Genomic DNA, 17828 nt, shown 5'->3' with positions numbered 1-17828 from the left:
TTTGCCTAAAACGTCAGATTTTGTTTTAATCCAGGACTTTCAAGGATTCTCAGATTGACTTTGGGAAGTATAGAGATATCGGGATAAGAATTTACATATGAAAATCTTTATATCGTACTCTTTATTAATAGATTTACTTTCTCGCATATTTAAAATGTCACAAAATATCTTTCTCGCTGCTGTTCGCTCGCGGAGATTCTCTAAATATTAATACCAGAGGCGATCAAAGGGTCCACGACAATCGAAAGAGCGAAATGTCACATCCATTTATCGCAGCGCTGCAATGTCAAAACGATAAGAGAGTGCTACGGCTACGGTTAAACTACTACTCCAGGATGCGTTTTATCTGCAACAGAGAATGATGCCGGTGATGACTCCTCGATAAAAGCGGCGAGAAGCTCGATAACCGCGGTGGTATAGGTGTGCGCACGAAATTTCGAGGCCGGTCATTTTGACCTGACCTGCGTGCAGCTCCGGGGGGAGTGGGTTTTTCGGTGGGTGCTTTCGCCGAATATTTTGATGATTTCATCGGCCGAAATGCGTTGTGCTCGACGTGCTTCGTTAATGCGCGCACTTTGTTTTGTTTACTCACTGCTGATCACGGAGCTGAACGGCATGTATCTGGGCTTGGCAGGCACTTTTGGAGCACCCTTACGCGGTCTGGACGACTTCTCTTCGCTGCTGAGTCGTTTCACCTGAAAGGAATTCGACCGTCTTGAGTGTTAAATTATAGAAAATCATTTCCCAAGGGTAGCAAGAAGTGTCGACGGTGTCGTTACACGTTAACGTTGTGTTTTCTATACTACTTGCCGTGTTATGTGCATATTAACTACTCGCTTGCTAACCCTCATGTCGAAACATTCGGAAATCTTTTAACATACTGTCTAATTCCGGCTGGTTCTCGTCGCTGACACGAATTGGATTCGACGAGGAAACCCCGTCGATAGGAAAATTCAGGCTCTACGAGCAATTCTGCGCACGACACGCCAAGTTCCACGATGCATGCAAGACTGCTTTCCATAACGCGTCGCATTTTCGCACGAGTCTTCTAATCGCGGCGTTACTTCGGTCACTCGGCGTTTCCTTTCGCATTCCAACGCTTTGGAATTCGAGGCGAGGTGAGCGTCGACTTTCTCCGGCATAATTCTCACCTGTTCATCGATCGCCGCGAACTGCCACTTCCACGAGTGGTTATACAGAAAAGGCCGGTGATCGAATCGATTGTCGTCGGGGCTGTATGACTCCGCGTGGCAGGACGGAGTCAATATCGTCATCTTGTGACGATTTATAGCGTAACATCTGTAGAAGTGCTTTACCTTATCGGCAATCTGAAATGAGAAGTTTTTTCTTCAAATTTACTCAAAAAGAAATTAAATAACTCGATTAGAATCTTGCACGAGGAGCGCACACTCACTTCTTTCGGGGTACAATGGTCCCACATGTGCACAAGTCTGCAGAACATTGTAAAAGGTCCAGCTTTATTCTGTTTCCTTAACCGTCCGAAAACTGACAATTCCTTGTAGGTCATACCCATGTCGACTTCATCCAACTGTGCAAGTTGTCCAGCTTGCAGCGGTTCCAATTCCGCGGTGGGTGGCGCCTCCAGGATATTGTCCAAAGCGGATATTCCGTATTTACGTCTAAAATTCAAATGCGGGGTATAACTTTTACCGTCTTGAGTTTTATGCACAAGTATTTGACATCGTAATATACAGAGCGATTCTTAATTATGTGAAAATAAAGTTATTAAATATTTTAAGATGTCATTTAAAATAAAATAATTGCAACATTTACATCAATTTATGCTTCAATTTCTGAATTGTAATAAATCAATCTAAAGACAATCCTACAATATACATTACAACGGAAGGCACCTTGAACATTTTCTTTAATTAAAACGTTCACGTGATATTCTTTTCTTGTTTTCGGCTCTGGATTCGAGTATTAGTATTAAGAATCGCTGTGTATACCATCATTCGTATACAAACGCACCTAAAGAACACGAGAAACTTTTTTAGATCATTCTTTGCTATGCCACCGATAGGATTGATGTCGGCGCTGCTGCAATCATATTTAGTGAGGTAACCGCGTAAGGCCTCGTCTACGTTACCGCTACCTAATACCAAGAGGCCACCCGGACGGCCTCTGACCCATAACATTAATTGAGCGAATAAGTAAGCGATCACCATTCGTAACCGAGCCTGAAAGCAAGGTTGTACGCATAGAGTCGTGTAATTTGATAATCAAGATATTAGTTCCGTCAGGATCAAAGAGCAATTACCTGTACATTTTGCAAGGCCAAGTTCTCTCTAGGCGAACCACCCTGCACTTTAAATCTCGGTGTTAGCTTAGTAACCTGTTGGAAGATGCCTAAAATCGCGGATATCGCGGTATCTATAACTATCCCATGATGATAGGACCCTATTTGACCGGCCAACTCGGCCGCTCGAGCCTTGGTCTCTGCCGACGAATTCTCCGTTCCCATATAACACGTGACCAAGATGGTGTTGCACAATTGCTTCGGATCTACCGGTATGTATTCGCAATCGCCGACAATCTTCCTGATATCCGCTAAGACCTGTGTATCTGAATACGAAATACAATTTCCGAAATTTGAAAGAGACTCCCGTAGTTAGAGAGGAGAAGAGCGTAGCCGAGCCTTACCTCCTCTACCAACCGATTCGACGATCATTTCGCACATCGAGTACACGATGCAAGCTGAAGATGCCGAGTCGACGCCACCGCTCAGTGGTAAGAAAAATCCACCTTGGCAAGATCGTCTAAAACGTAAACACGCAATATCGTTAAATAATGCAACAGGCACGATATATACACCAATATTATTCAACTAATTATACATTTAAGCAACTCATTATGATGATAATAAGAAATAAGTATCTTGAAATAAGTATCCTATTCGCACACCTCAGATAATCCCACAACCAGCAGGCGGGTGCCATCGCGATCTCTTCTTCCGCGGTGTGATACACGAGACTCGAGTGCCCGTCGTCGTCGCCGAACACATCTTGGACTCCGTCGAGCGGTCGATCCGGTGGATTCGAGACGAGATTTTCTGGCGTGAGCGCGAAGTCGATTTTCACACGTGGATAACTAGGCGACGCAGCGGCCGCGTGCGAACGCGATCTGAGGCTGTTTCGGTAATTCCTAGAAAGGGATAATACAGCGTTGCGCTACATTATTTTCTATTTTATGTTATTACTCAAGATAGATGTGTGGAATACGGGTTCCATTTATCTGGAAATAAATTGCATTAACACCCGGATGTCGATGCTCAATACTGCTTGGTAGAGTTCTCAAGCATTGACACCACTAAAGCGGTAAAAGTCAGAATCCACATCAAACCCTTTACCTTATATCCTCGAGATCGAATGTGGCGACGGTCACTTCCACGTCCTCGAGAGCGAATTGCCGTCCGCGATTTAATATATTGCCATTGAGCGTGATGCTGGAACCACCGTTGAAATACAGCCTGCCGCCGTCGCATCCGCGCAAATTACTAAACATATAGCAACCTCCAGCCTTGAACATAGCTGACTTGACGAGATCCACGTTGATATAGGCCTTGCGAAGCTCGAAGTACGAACCGCTTCCTTTCAGAGAAAAACGATGAAGAAAAAATAGAAAAGCAATTTTAAAGTGAGCGTACAATCTCATCTTTTGATCTCTTATATCCTTTGACAACTGTCTTAATTTTAGAGGAATAAAAAAGTAGGGAGTAAACGGAAAAAGATGGAGAAGAAATCTACGTCAGTTGTAAAAATTGTCAAATGCATCCTATGTAATAATGATTACCGTTCGCAATAATTTCTACGCCGTCCAATGACATCGGAATATGATTGCTGGATGGGTGCCAAAGTTCCTCACATATTTCGAAACCCACGCACGTGTCCCTCGTCGCGATAACCGCGTCACCGAATGGCACTACAGTCTGACCGGTGATTTGCGAAATCATTCGCGGCAGGAAATAATCTTCGACCGTACGTTCCTAATACAAAAAAACATCACGGATTATCGCGCATCCGGGCCACACATTTTAAACGATCGCGGTGTTATCCTGCATTTCGTTACTTTTGTCCAAGGGGAGAACCATCTGGTTTCCCTGTAGTTGCCGTTTTCACAGAGCCGCATTTTCGGCCTGATCAGCAAAATCCGTCGATTCAAAAAGGCTATCCTGCAATTGTACGTCACGTTCTTGTGCATCACCGGCATGCCCACGTCTATCAGTATATCGTCGCAAACGCTGGACTTCAGAATGGTCGCTAAAACTTCCCAACTATGGAGCAACGTGTCTGATTCGTAGAAGTGGTCTTCGCAGCTGTAACCGCTGTTGGACCAAATAATAAAAGTAATAAAAACAAAATTGCAATTTTATAAATTATAATTTCATAATTGTACGAATAAAAAGATTTCGTAATCTCATTATAGAAAATATATTCCTCCAAATAAGCCGGCTAATAACATTTTGTTAACACTTTTACAAATAATTAAGATCAGTTTCGATCAAATTACCAGATTTCTAGCTCGGGACCGCTCCTGTAAGTGGCACCGGCGTCCTTCGCCTCTTGTATACTCTGTAAAATTCTCCTGGTATTCCCATCGAAGTCCATCGCCCATTGATTCAACGTACAAACGGCGACGGTTACCGTACGTCCCATGTTGAATAATATTCCAAACGGTTATTCTTAAACAAGACTTGCGAATGCTCCTATCTGAAATAAATAAACATATGTTACTACCGACTTAATACACGCCGGGAGATTAGAGTTAGTATCACGAGACAATTATACAAGTGTTATAGAATTACGATTGTGCAAAATTGCTTTTTCAATTAACAGTTTTGATATCAAAAAATAGTAACGTAACAATCGAAGATTAAACTCCAATAGTATAAATATTATATTAATATTTATAAAACTCTTAAAAAAATATAAATACTTATAAAGCGTTTAAAACATTCACTGATACCAAATATTCACGTGAGAGAAAGAACGTGTGTCGAACGAAAGGTGCAAAGAACTGGAACGCGAGAAAAGTCTGACAGTTCAATCTGAGAATCGTACTGATGCCTCGACGCTCGTTTCGTATGCAATTTATAGCACCATCATTATCCTGACTGTTAAAAGTCGACGGTCGCGTGTGCGTTCGATGGAACTTCTGGCGGCAGCTTGCCAGCTTAATTCTATCAATTGGAATCCCATCGATCGGTCCCGAGATATAAACTGAAAACGTTCCGTTCTCTTCAGTCCGACGCGCGTTGATTGATCAATAATCCGGGAAAACCCGGCACGGCCAGGTAGGCACTATCTTACGTAGCAACCCTTACAGATCGTTATCTACCGCGCGATCTCTCTTCGCATATCTATCTTTGGGAAATTATTCCCAGCCTTATTAAAATTTAATAATGACGCAGGATGTAAAAGTTTTACGTAAACGTAATAAAAAAATAATCGTCTGGATAAAAGAAAAAAATAAAAGGAAGAAGAAAGATCTAAACTCTGAACCAAAAGAAAATGCAAAAAGATGTAAACGTACATGAGAGTCGGAAATTTTACATATTTACGATTAAATCGCGATTTACTATGTCGCTATTATAAATAACATTTCTAATTAACAGAATAACGAAATGGGTTTCCAAATATAATATATCATTCATTAATCTTTCGTTGATAGAACTCTTATATCGAGAAATGCTCTTTCATGCAAAATATCGCCTATTTCGCGCAACAAGCTAAACTTTAAATTAAAATATAACACGTCGACGGGCAATTAACACGTTGACTGAGTTTTGTACGTTTTACCGTGTACAGTAGAGGTTTTATTATCACAAGTGTATAATAACAAAATATTGCATAATATAATTAAGTAAAATTATATCATCATGGACAGCATACGTTTTACTTTACTTTATTATCTAGCTATTTATGTCATTCAAAATTTTACATTACATGGCATTTATCTTTCGATAGCGCCAATCACCAGTGATCACCATCATAGCGTCACTGAAAAATCAGGCGCCGATCGGATGACCACCAGTCGTGTATTAAAATGAGCATAATTCTGCTCAAAAAGTATCACCCACGAAAGAAAACTCAAATCAACAATGCTGCTTCTCTCCCCTTCTTCTCAGATTAATTCGCTCTTGATCATATTTCCCCCGATCGTATCTATTAAACGGAAGCTCTCGCCGCCGGTTTCCGATCAACGAGCTCTCCACGAGCGTCGCTTACCTCGGAAACGTCGATAGAATGAGTTGAGTTACCGACGAGATATTATATCGATGAGCCGCGCCGGCGGCCTTCTGAAACGAGGAGCGGTTAACGAACGATCGTTCCGAGGGTAGCTCCGCCCACGATTCGCGACGGTTGTCAGGCAATCATCCAGGGAACGTTCCGCTGAATGTCTTCAGCAATGGGCCAGGTTCCTTTCCGCGTTCGCCAGGTCGAATCTATACCCCTAAGTCTGGCGCGGAGCTCCTAGTATAACTTGCACCCTCTCGTCGGCACCTCGGTGAACCGCTCGTCTATTCGTCCTCGACACCCCCCGATTTATTCACTTACTTGTATTATTTGTACGAGTCTTCGATCGATCAGTGAGAGTTAATGTATTAGGAAAAAATTAAAAAAAGAAATACCGTGACGTTTCGTCGTTAAAGCAATCGTATTTCGTTCAAGGTCTGTTTTCTGATCAATTTCAATTACATATAATCACTGCCATTTGAAATCGTAATTTACAAAGTACGCTTTGACAGAGCAGCTAATAAGTATACGTATAAGCAGATGTATTTCCCTCTGACAAATGTGTGGACAAGTCCTCTTTGCACTGTTGCACCGATAAGAGCGTTGAATAAATAAAGCGTCACGTAGATTTGCGTTTCGATAAGGCAAATACCATCTCAAGCTATCGTAATTAACTGCGATTAACTGTGAGAGAAAAAGATCTGGGATCATTTAAAGCGCGCTGGGGATTTAAAATCGTCCGACACGTTCTGTTGCGAAAAGTGATTTGGATTCTTGACATGTGGATCGCGAGAACGTGAACGCGGGGATGAAGAATCCGATTGTCAAGTATCTCCTCGGGGAGGAAGTGCCGACGAGGGAGGACTACACGGATTGGCACGAGAATGCTAAGGGCGGAAGGTCGTCGCCGACGCTCGCCGTCGACGCTGACGATCGCGACGAGCAGGACGAGGACGAGAACGACGAGAGATAACGAAGGATGATGAAGCCGGTGTCGAGCAGCAGAGTGAGAGAGCTCCAGGCTATGCTGTTTCCGGTTCAACCTATCCCAGGTGAACTCTAACAGTACGAGGATAATTGGCGGACGGTACAGAACCAACGGCAAAATCAGCATCGTTACTTATCCGACAAACACATTGATTCTCTATAATAAATAAATTTTAATAGATAAATAAATAGCGCGCGCGCGCACACACACAAACAAACAAACAAACACAATTATGTCTAATAAATTTTTGTAAAGTTTACACACTTTGCCTTTATAATTTTGATGCACGCACTGATTGTTCGTTCGGCCTTGAAACGCAATTTTTATAATTTATAATATTGCTTATTAAATTGATTCTAAAATGAAGAAGGAAGCGTGATACGTTCGTAACAATACATAATCCAAGTGTCGGCGAGGCGCGAGGTCGCGAACCTACGGACATTGTACTCGACCATCGATTTCCTACCGTGTGCAACATACGATCGCGTTTAATTCTCTCGAAACTTAATGCGAAACCTGTCATTATGACGCCGCACTATCTCGCGGATAATTTAGTTTGCAGATCAGCATGATTGTCTACAATATTTGTTCGGTTATAAAAAAAAAACTCACTTGTATTTCTCATTAACGTTTTACGCACATAATCAAGACAATCAAGAAGCCACTCGGAATATTCCGTGCGGTAGGAAACTTTCGAATTGTTTTCGCAAACATCGATTTCGATTATAATTTAACAAGCAAAATTTGGAATAATTGCCGCGAATTTCCTTTTCTCATTAACAAATGAAGCGCGAGATAAAGGATAAATTATATTTAAAACAAACATGTAACTTTCTTTCGACAGTAATGACGAGAATAATAAGTTTTTTATTTTTTAACGACGCAGGTAGCATGCTCTCTGATCTAACACCGCAAGACCTGCAAGTGTCGCAACTGGAACGTTACGAGAGCTCGGCTCTGAGACGAGACGCGGAATCGGCATTGTTCGCGATACCTTTGGGTCTTTCTAGGCATCGGTACTCGAAGGAGGCCCTTCGTGCGGTACTCGACGCGCGCTGTATCGTCGATGGAAGCATCCAGGAAGCGGCCAGGTGGCCGACCGAGTGCCAGGTGAAAATTAACGCACCTGCACGTTTTACGTTTTACTTCTTCCGTAACTTTATCTCGAGATCGTAAGCAACCTTTCTCTCTCGAAGACAAATTGCCGCATATCCCGTATGATTCACCGTATATAATGTTAATTGCTCTCACACGAATTACGATTTTGTATAGGAATTGCTTTTAAATTTGTTACGGAGACATATTATAAAGTCATTAATTTATTTTACACCGTTATTATGCTAAGCTACACTGGCACCCTGTAATTATATAATTAGTCGAGATAACGATCTCTCTCAGGTGATCCCTGAAAGAGTTCGTCACATAGAGTACAACCCTACCACGCCGGAAGCCTTCTACGTCTCATCCGGAAAGGAACCGAGACCCAAGCCGATCGGCGACGAGCTTGGAACGGTGATATTTCGTTACTGTCCAACTAACGTCACTAATTACGTAAGTCCCGATATAATCTAATTCTTTCTTACAAAGCAACGTATATTTGATCGATTCAAGTTCGTTCGAGTTAAAACGCGAAACCAATTGAAAAAAAAATCCTCTGTTTGCGAATCTGGACTTTTAAAGACGGGGGTTTGTTATCTCTGCAGTTTAGCCGATCTTGCGTGGGCGGGAGCACGGCGTTCCCGTCGGATTTCCCTGGAGAATCGACCGCGTGCGCCAACGGAAACGACATCTTCTTCGTCGCCGAAATGCCCCGGCCGAAGGACGACAGCACGGATTTGCGGTTTGAGTCGCGGTTCGAGTCCGGGAACCTCGGCAAAGTGGTGAAAATAACCGATACGTATTACCAGCTCTATCTGAGAAGGGATCTCTACACGCAGAGGCATACGCAGTGGTACTACTTCAAGGTATCCAATACGAGAAGCAGAATCACATACAGGTACGAGCGAACGACCGATCGACAGAGAAAAACCAATCAATTGCATTTTCCAGGAAATCAGAAATTTAAAAAAATCAATTTCATTCAGATTTGAATATACAATACAATTCAGATATTGTGTGATATAAGTTTGTTAGCTTTTTGTATTTATTAGCTCTTTTGTATGCTTCAGACTTTTTAATCGCGCGGGGCTTTCAATTTCCTTAATTATGAGAATTAAAAAACAGTGATATAAATCGCTTATATAATTCACTCTCTGAAAAATATATTGTTACGATTGCAGGTTTTCAATCGTAAATATGTGCAAAGAGGAGAGTCTTTACAACGAAGGGCTCAAGCCTCTTCTTTACTCCACCGAAGACGCTCGAACTCGATCCGTAGGATGGAGAAGATGCGGCGACAACATCACGTATTACCGAAACAACGACTCATCGTAAGAAAATTTCTTATTCCAACGATAATCTCGCGATGTGGTAAAAAAAAAATAGCACGGAATAATTACAGAAGCGACGAGGAAAAAGAAAAACACACGCTCACGTTCAATATCTCGTTCCCTCACGATCGTGACATCGTTTATTTGGCGCACTGCTACCCGTACACCTACACCGATCTCCAGGTAAAACGATCACGGTATTGAAAATTCGCTTATGCACCCCCGCAATCTTATAAAAAATATTATATCTGACTAAGTAACTGAAAGTAACGCTGGTATTTCACTATATTTTCGTCAATTCTCATTTTGCTCAAGAAAGCAACGTGAGTAAATTAGAATTGCTTTTAGTAATTATTGCGCGGAACGTTCTCACAAATGCCACTAGACCACACTGCCCCCCACGGTATCGTGATGGAACAAAGTGGTATTTGTTTCACGTTCTGCTCGCTCCTATCGCGATTACAATCGCGAATAGCATCGCGAACGATTCCCAGTCTCGGCGATTGTAGTTATTACGTATTAGTTATTACGTCAGTAGATTAAATCTCGGTCTACCTCTCCCGGGTCTCTAATTGCCCGCATAAACATGCCACAGGAGTATCTCGGCAAAATCGTGGCCGACCCCGCGAAAACGAGATTCGCCAAGCTGCGTCTGCTGTGCCGCAGCTTGGCCGGAAACGGCGTGTATTACCTAACGATCACCGCGCCGGCCCACGACGAGGAGGTGCGCAGGAAGCGGGGCGTCGTTATCACGGCCCGGGTGCATCCCGGCGAGACGCCGTCGAGCTGGACGATGAAAGGCATCATCGACTTCCTCACCGGCGACACGAACCGAGCCAGAGTAAGACGTGATTTCGCAATTCTAGATGAGTATCGGTCCGAAACGGCTCGAGATCCAAGATAGAGATATCAACCACGCGGGCGCAATTTAACAGACGATTAAAATATCGCTGTTGAACGAAACTCGCTTGATGTCGGAGAGATTCACGCCGTGAAGCTTAACGATTGACCTAAGGTCGCGCGCGATCTCATCGTAGGAACTCAGAGAAAGATTCGTCTTCAAGTTGGTGCCGATGCTAAATCCGGACGGCGTCATAGTGGGCAACAATCGGTGCTCCCTGTCCGGGAAGGATCTGAACCGGCAGTACAGGACCGTGATGCGGGAGAGCTATCCGTCCGTCTGGCATACGAAGCTAATGATACGGAGGCTCCTCGAGGAATGCGGGGTGGCGATATACTGCGATCTCCACGCTCACTCGAGGAAGCACAATATATTCGCCTACGGTTGCGAGAGCAAGAGGACCGGATGCACCGGGAAGCTGTCGGAGCAGGTGTTTCCGCTAATGCTTCACAAAAACGCAGCGGATAAGGTAACGTAAACGCACGTATCTCTCGAGATATCGGAAATCGTGCTATTTAATCCCTTAATTTGAATTCTTTCAAGTTAAAGTGAAATCAATCGTTCTCGCGGAACTTTTTGTTCGATTATAATGATCTTTCTTTTAATTACCGCTATTTATTGTCGAATTACGTTGGCAATTCCGTTTTCTGATTCTGTGGTTCCAGTTCTCCTTCGAGAATTGTAAATTCCACGTCGAGAAGGGGAAAGAAGGTACGGGCAGAGTGGTCGTATGGTCGATGGGCGTGCAGAACAGTTACACCATGGAGGCTTCTATGGGCGGCACCAAAATCGGCTCTAGATGCGGAACGCATTTTTCCATTCAGGACTACGAGCAGATCGGCAGGGCATTCTGCGAGACCCTGCTCGATTTTTACGATCAAGATCCCATGAAGGTAACACTGTCAGTTTAATATTTCGATCACATTTCGAAAGAAACGATAGCATTCGAATTTTATTTCTTGCTTTATTCGCCTTATTCAAACAATGAATTTCTAAAAAAAAAAATGTAGGCATCGTACACATACGATATAAAAATCAAAAATCAAAATCTATTTACGAATCTATTCGATTTTTACGCATACATTTTCTCGGATGGTTATATCATGGTAAGTAATATCAAATTAGTCCAATAAATCTCATCGGCCTGCTGTGACTTTAGAGACACTTAAAAATTATAAAAAGTTTATATTACGCAGGCTCTTAAAAATTATATCATCCAAAGATTTTAATTTGCTAATTCTATTTTATCAGGACGAACCGCAATGATACAAACGTGGCCCAACAGGAAAGACTCCGAAATAAGATTATTGTCAGATTGACGAAGGAAGGGTCCAGTGCTGAGGAGCCTACCAATATCGATTTAACTGATTATTCAAGGTACATTCATTCTAATAATTCGTATTTCATATGTTCTATGTTAATCTCTCCAAGTAGTTTATATGAGTTATCGAATTTTTCTAGCAACGAGGGAGACGTCTCACAGGAAAGTTTCTCGTCGGAAGAGGAAAGAGCCGAGTACACGGATACTACGTGGTCCAGCGAGGGCGGAGAGTTCCTGGCGGGTCGTCGCCGGTATCTTTGCGTGCCACCACCGTCGCCGACCTTCGTTCCACCGAGGAGCGTTGGTCTTTACAGAAGGAGAGCACGAAGAGACGTCGCGGGAAGAATTTACTTGGAGCGTAGAAGAAATCTGGTACCTACGATGATTATGCCGAAGTTTAAGTTCGCAAAGTCCGAAGATTATATACTTTTTCTCGAAAAACGGATCTGATTCTCATGGAAATAACAAATATTCTTTAAATCGTGGATATTATATTGTCGACAGACACGACGGGCAGTGATGGACTTGCCGACCACGGATCCAGGTAGCGATTTGTGCGATCTGACCGATTCGGCTGATGAGAGTTTCGTCAGAAGCGAGGGAAGAGAATATGACGGTACATCCAAAAATATTGAAATCAATATCTATATCGGCTTAATCATATATCGTGCATGCGTGTCTCGCAGTTGCCTGGAGAAGCACGCAAGAATATCGCGAAGAGATAATCGAGCTTTCCGAGAGGGAGACGACCGAGAAAGAGGAACGACAGGAGGAGACGCTGATCTTACCGGAAATCGTGAGACCTCGTAGCGTGTCTTTCGGGGAGTTACTACCGCGAAAGGATCACCGGAAGATTCGCCAACAGCCGCGATGTCTTCGGTACAATTATTCCTATTGTTCCTATTGTTGCAAGTTTTCCCTACATTTAAGCCGTGATGTCGTGATATCAAATTATGCGCGCATACTGTTCAAGTTATGTACAAATATAAAAAAAAAATATATTTTGCGATATAGGTATACAAAATAACAATCAGAAAATCGTTGAAAGTTTCTTCAGCTTCAACTTCCCGATTGTTATTCTAAATAATAATCACGATTAATTGGAACGATAGCGTCCGTCATAAAGAATGCGTTTGCTCGTACAATTATACGCAGTCGATTCGTATGTCCAGGACGCTGAGAAATCAGTCGCCGGTGTCGCCGACGAGCCGAGAGGTGAGAATCAAGCTAACGTCGTTGAGACGGCAGATTTGGACGGGCGTGTCGAGCACCACTGCCGAGGGCAACAACGCGGAACGTCTCGTCGACGCATTCGCTAAGACGCCGTTGAGCTGGGGTGTCTCCAGACACGCTCTGATGCACTATCCCACGGACGGCGAGGTCACGCTAAAGTGAGTCGATATACTCGACTTATCGCGCACACGGCGTCCGTAAATTATGCGCGTTGCATGTTTCGTTGCAATTAGACATACGTCAGAATTATTTTTTGTTTGTCGCATCGCGTGCATCGATTCTCTTCGAAATCCTAGAAAAAAATACACATGAAAACATGCGCATCGTCTTTTCAGGCCACAATCCAAGAAAACGCAGTCGCTCGCCGAGGACACGGACAAGGACGACGCAAGGAAGGCACGGAAGAAGTCGCGGCGGAATGGGTCTCAAATGAAGGCAGCCGCGCGAACGGACGGACAGAAGTCGTCCAGGAGGAAGAACGCGAGGCTCGACTGGCAACGGGCGGTGAATCTAAATTCCCGGGGCAACGACGCGAGAATCGCGAGGACCTCCTCCCTCCTGACGATCGAGGCGGACTCGTTGAAGCTACTGGCCGCGTCGACGACGTCCAAGCAATTGCAACGACCGCAGCGGAAGCTCGAGCCGCGCCGGAAGTTTCGCGGTGTCGGCGCGGCGGCGTCCATCGGGGCGAAGATGAGCGCCGCGAAGCCGACGAGGACGCGGACGTGCCGTCGCGACGCCTTCTGCGAGAGCACGACGTCAGACGACGCCTCGTCGGATTCGGGCAAGCCGAAGGTCGTGAAGAAGAAGCAAAAGAAGAAGAAGCAACAGCAGCCGCAGCAGCAACCGCAACCGAGGAAACCGATGGGGAACAGAGGAGCGGAGCAAAGCAAGCGCGTCTGCAGCGCGAAGACTTCGCGCAACAATGTTTGACGTTGACGATCATTTTTTCGAGTGAGCTGCGCAACGTATTATTATCTGTCACATTTGAAATCTCAAACAATTTGAATAATTTGAAAAACGAGTACTCTAAATTAGGGACTGAAAATTAAAGACCTTTTAGGAATTAAAGTTTAGAGATGGATAATAAAATCTCGGCTTGAATTGCAAAGCGAATAACAAGACTTTACTCGAACGATTTGTAACTAAAGAATTGCAGTAGCTACAGTGTGATTACAGAAACATTGGCTGTAATATAACTTATAACGCAAAGTTTTATTTATTGTTTAGGAGTTGCTTCGTAAGCGTTGACATTTAGATAAGGATACGTGAGAAGAGAGTCTTCATCATCAAAATTATCAGTATGTGGCAACAAGATAAAGAATTTATCGCTCCTTCTATGAAAATGGAGAGTAATAGCTCGCGATCTCTTTCGTCATCCTACATTCCAGAAATATCTAATGGAAATCTATGAAAACTGAAATAATGATCGTCTCGGCATTATTATTATTATAAAAAAAATTGACTTCAAAAAATGCTCAAAGAAACCATGGATAATCTGCTGAGTCCACAATATCCCTAACATGTGGCGCAATTATGATATAATTTTCTAAAACTAGCGAGATGAAAGACACAGCAGTTATTAAACAGCATTGTGTCATACAATGATACAATTATTATATTATTAACATAAGCACTAGTATCTGATAAGATTTAAGAATAAGGAACGTATAGTCAGATAAGTATGTAAATATTCAAATTATAATAATTCCATGGCTCGCTTCTGCCAACCAGAATTAATCGTAGCGACTTCGACCAAACTCAGACTAACTTAATCGGTTATTAACTCGAAAATTACTCAGAGCAAATTTCCAAATGTATAATTAGCTGTCTCTAATTTAATTTTTCACACATCGAAGGACAAGAAATTAATAATTTTATTTATATTAACAAACTAATGCAGGTATTGTCTGCGCCGCCGATCAAGTTAATCGCAGTGCAGAGCGACTTCGACTAAATTCCGATTAACTTGATCGGCGCGGCGATTAATTCGACCGACGGTCGTCCTTAAGTCACTGTATCACTGCCCGTAGCTCAAGAAAAATATCAAACGAACGATGTTGAAAGAGTAAGCCGGCCAACTGGGATTTCAGCGGACTTCCGCACCCGCAAAGTCGACTGACATGCGCTGGGACAGTCGCGCCACGTGCTCGCGGGATTGACAGCGCGACGTCACCATGGCGACACGCGAGCGCGCGGTAAACAATTCACGGCCACCGCCGGCGCGCGGCCGATCACGTGGCCCCGCTCCGTGACGACGGAGCATAACGGAGCGGGGTCAGAGCCCGGGCCCGGGCACCGGGTCGTTCATCATCTCGCGATCGGTATCGTCCGCGGGGTGACCCCCTTTTCGTTTCCGAGACGTCGGACGACGTTTTCACCGGGCGCGACGCGAGTCGCTCCGGGCGATCCGTCGCGAAAGCGAGACAGAAAGAAACGGAAAGTTGAGAGTTACCTATGCGATGATCCCGGACGTCCGTCAGAGAATCGGCGCGACGCGGTGCATACTCCTTTTCCCCTTTATTCGATCACCACTCCGCGAATCTGGCGCGAACGCGTGTGCAAAAAGTCGACTGGAGAAGATCGACACCCGCGCACTGATTTCCACCGTCTTCGCGACGCTTGTCGCTTTACGTGACTGGATGACACTGACACTACTGACACTGACAGAGATTGAGCAGCTTCTGAACTGTTCTGAACATCTGAGCTCGCCGCATGGTCTTCATCTTGCTGCCATCTTGCGACGACAATTTGCCTTTGCGCTGTTGTTGGCGGGAGATTCGATTTCTTATCGTAACTTGAAAGCACCGAGATACTACCAAAGTTCTGGGTTAATTTTCGTAACTAACGAAGGGGCCCGTTATCCTCGAGGATAACTGAAAAGTGTAGACATTATTGTTTCGGCCATCGATACAAATATTCGAATAATTAGCTTATAATGTAATATTATATTTATAATTTTTATTGTACGGATGCTTCGTGGATAAGCGTACATATTTATGACGCTGTTATTGCAGAATTACATTTTCTATTTTTATCTGTATGAATAATCGAACACAGATGACAACGATAAACGTAGATTTAAATAAAAAATCGAATATTATCGTAGATGTACACGAAATATTCGGAATAGTAATAAGTTTTAAATTAATGTTATGTGATGGCGTAACTTATTGAATTTACGCAGTCACGCAACGTCCATAAATTTACATATGTCATTCTTTAGTAGTACTTTGGTGGTGCTGACAATGAGAGAAGTATTGTACAATATGCCATTTCTTTTTTAGCGCTCGGAGAGATTTTTTTCGAGAATTAAAGTTGTATAATCAACAGAAATGAATTGCTGATATTGCTACATATATCTTATATGATGGAACAATAGCCCATGTTAAGCTAACTTTAAACGACCTATAATTCGTGTTAGAATTCAAGTAAATTCTATTTACAATTTTATGCAATATGAAAAATATTTAAAAAATCGAGATATGTACACAAGGAAAATATATATTAAAGTACATCGAGACACGGGACACATTTAAGGGAGTTCTTCATATTTCTAGCATCATCCAAAAATTCTTATTAAGCTTCAACTATTAGATCCCATTGTTAGATTTTTAATTTAAGTCATATCGATAATGATAACTTTAAATTAATATAGTAATCTTATGTGAGAAAATATGCGACATATACATATAAATTTCTAGAATAAAATAAATTATTATATCATAATAAAAATATCAAGCTCACAATTTAATAATCATAAACGAATAAAATCATAAAATAAATATAATTTTCTGGTTACCTCAATAAAATCTCTCAATGGACAATGTGGCAATTACATCATACTGAGTATAGTAGCGTTAAAATCAACATTAAACTAAAGTGTTCATTAAAGCTAAGAAATTTCAAATATATGCGCATAAAAAATTCCACTTGCGATTTTTCATGTGTGTTTGTTACGAAAATCTACTGTAGGTAAAATGGACTAAATTATAGTTTAATTAATAAAAATATGCTGTAACGGAGAATAGAACAAAATTAACGAAATTTCGCGACCGGTGAATTAATGCGATTATATGTATATGTTGCAAAAAAATCGTGTGCACCTTGCACCTTGCACTTGTGTTTACAACATTCGTAAGCTCTGTTTTGATATTTATGCATTATGTATGTACAACTGGCAAAAATGAACGAAGCAAATTTCTCATCGGGTGACATGTTGGGTCATCGCCATGACCTGGGCATCCGTCGATTGTAACAAAAACCACGAAGTTCATGAATTAATACTCATTGAAGTATACGCATTTTTTTCCTGAAAATATAGAATCTTGAACCGTTCGCAAGTTAATTATGAATTTATAGATTGTACGATGGAGCATCGAAAGCAAATATATGTGCGGAATTAATTTCTCTCTCTTCCTCTTTTTCTTTTCAGTCATTTTAGAGATAGATGTATCGAAAATATATTGTGATATAAACTTTCCGGTAATATATGTTAGTGTAATAGCGCGATACATTAATTGAATAATAAACTAAATGAATATCACATTAAATATTATAATTAGATGTTAAGATTATATTTTAAGATATTATGATAACATAGTTAGAGTCAAAGCATGCATAAAGTCCATTTCAGACGATTTAATTCGTGCCAAAAATTTAGGATAGAATTTTACATATCATAAATAATATAAAAAAT

General features: G+C 42.3%; 2 protein-coding genes across 5 annotated transcripts; one reads left to right on the top strand and one right to left on the bottom strand.

The window, feature by feature from the left end:
- Positions 1-103: 103 nt before the first annotated feature.
- Positions 104-16763, bottom strand: LOC112453937 (probable glutamine-dependent NAD(+) synthetase). Of its 4 annotated transcripts, none has more exons than XM_025014990.1 (13): positions 15585-16763; positions 4531-4730; positions 4090-4345; positions 3814-4006; positions 3371-3611; positions 2926-3165; positions 2665-2780; positions 2282-2586; positions 1993-2201; positions 1415-1640; positions 1152-1328; positions 593-695; positions 318-346 (listed from the first exon to the last, which is right to left on the bottom strand). In XM_025014990.1, exons 2-13 carry the CDS (start codon positions 4674-4676, stop codon positions 318-320), a joined length of 2241 nt encoding a protein of 746 aa, XP_024870758.1. In that variant the 5' UTR covers positions 4677-4730; positions 15585-16763. The 4 variants fall into 4 exon arrangements, with proteins under 4 accessions (XP_024870759.1, XP_024870758.1, XP_024870760.1 ...); XM_025014992.1 differs by lacking the exon at positions 15585-16763 and adding an exon at positions 9779-9837; XM_025014993.1 differs by lacking the exon at positions 15585-16763 and adding an exon at positions 5082-5338.
- On the top strand, positions 7058-14092 carry LOC112453940 (cytosolic carboxypeptidase 2-like). The gene is made up of 15 exons (XM_025014996.1): positions 7058-7309; positions 8132-8355; positions 8644-8796; positions 8949-9241; positions 9525-9674; positions 9746-9857; positions 10270-10515; positions 10712-11044; positions 11241-11468; positions 11861-11952; positions 12037-12268; positions 12401-12512; positions 12583-12775; positions 13069-13287; positions 13465-14092. Exons 1-15 carry the CDS (start codon positions 7237-7239, stop codon positions 14060-14062), a joined length of 3258 nt encoding a protein of 1085 aa, XP_024870764.1. The 5' UTR covers positions 7058-7236; the 3' UTR covers positions 14063-14092.
- Positions 16764-17828: the final 1065 nt, after the last annotated feature.

The sequence above is a fragment of the Temnothorax curvispinosus genome, unplaced genomic scaffold, assembly GCF_003070985.1.
Source record: "Temnothorax curvispinosus isolate PA1 unplaced genomic scaffold, ASM307098v1 QBEX01004771.1, whole genome shotgun sequence".
Lineage (NCBI taxonomy): Eukaryota > Metazoa > Arthropoda > Insecta > Hymenoptera > Formicidae > Temnothorax > Temnothorax curvispinosus.
The sequence above is the reverse complement of the archived record's forward strand: the minus strand, read 5'-3'. Positions and strand labels throughout refer to the sequence as shown.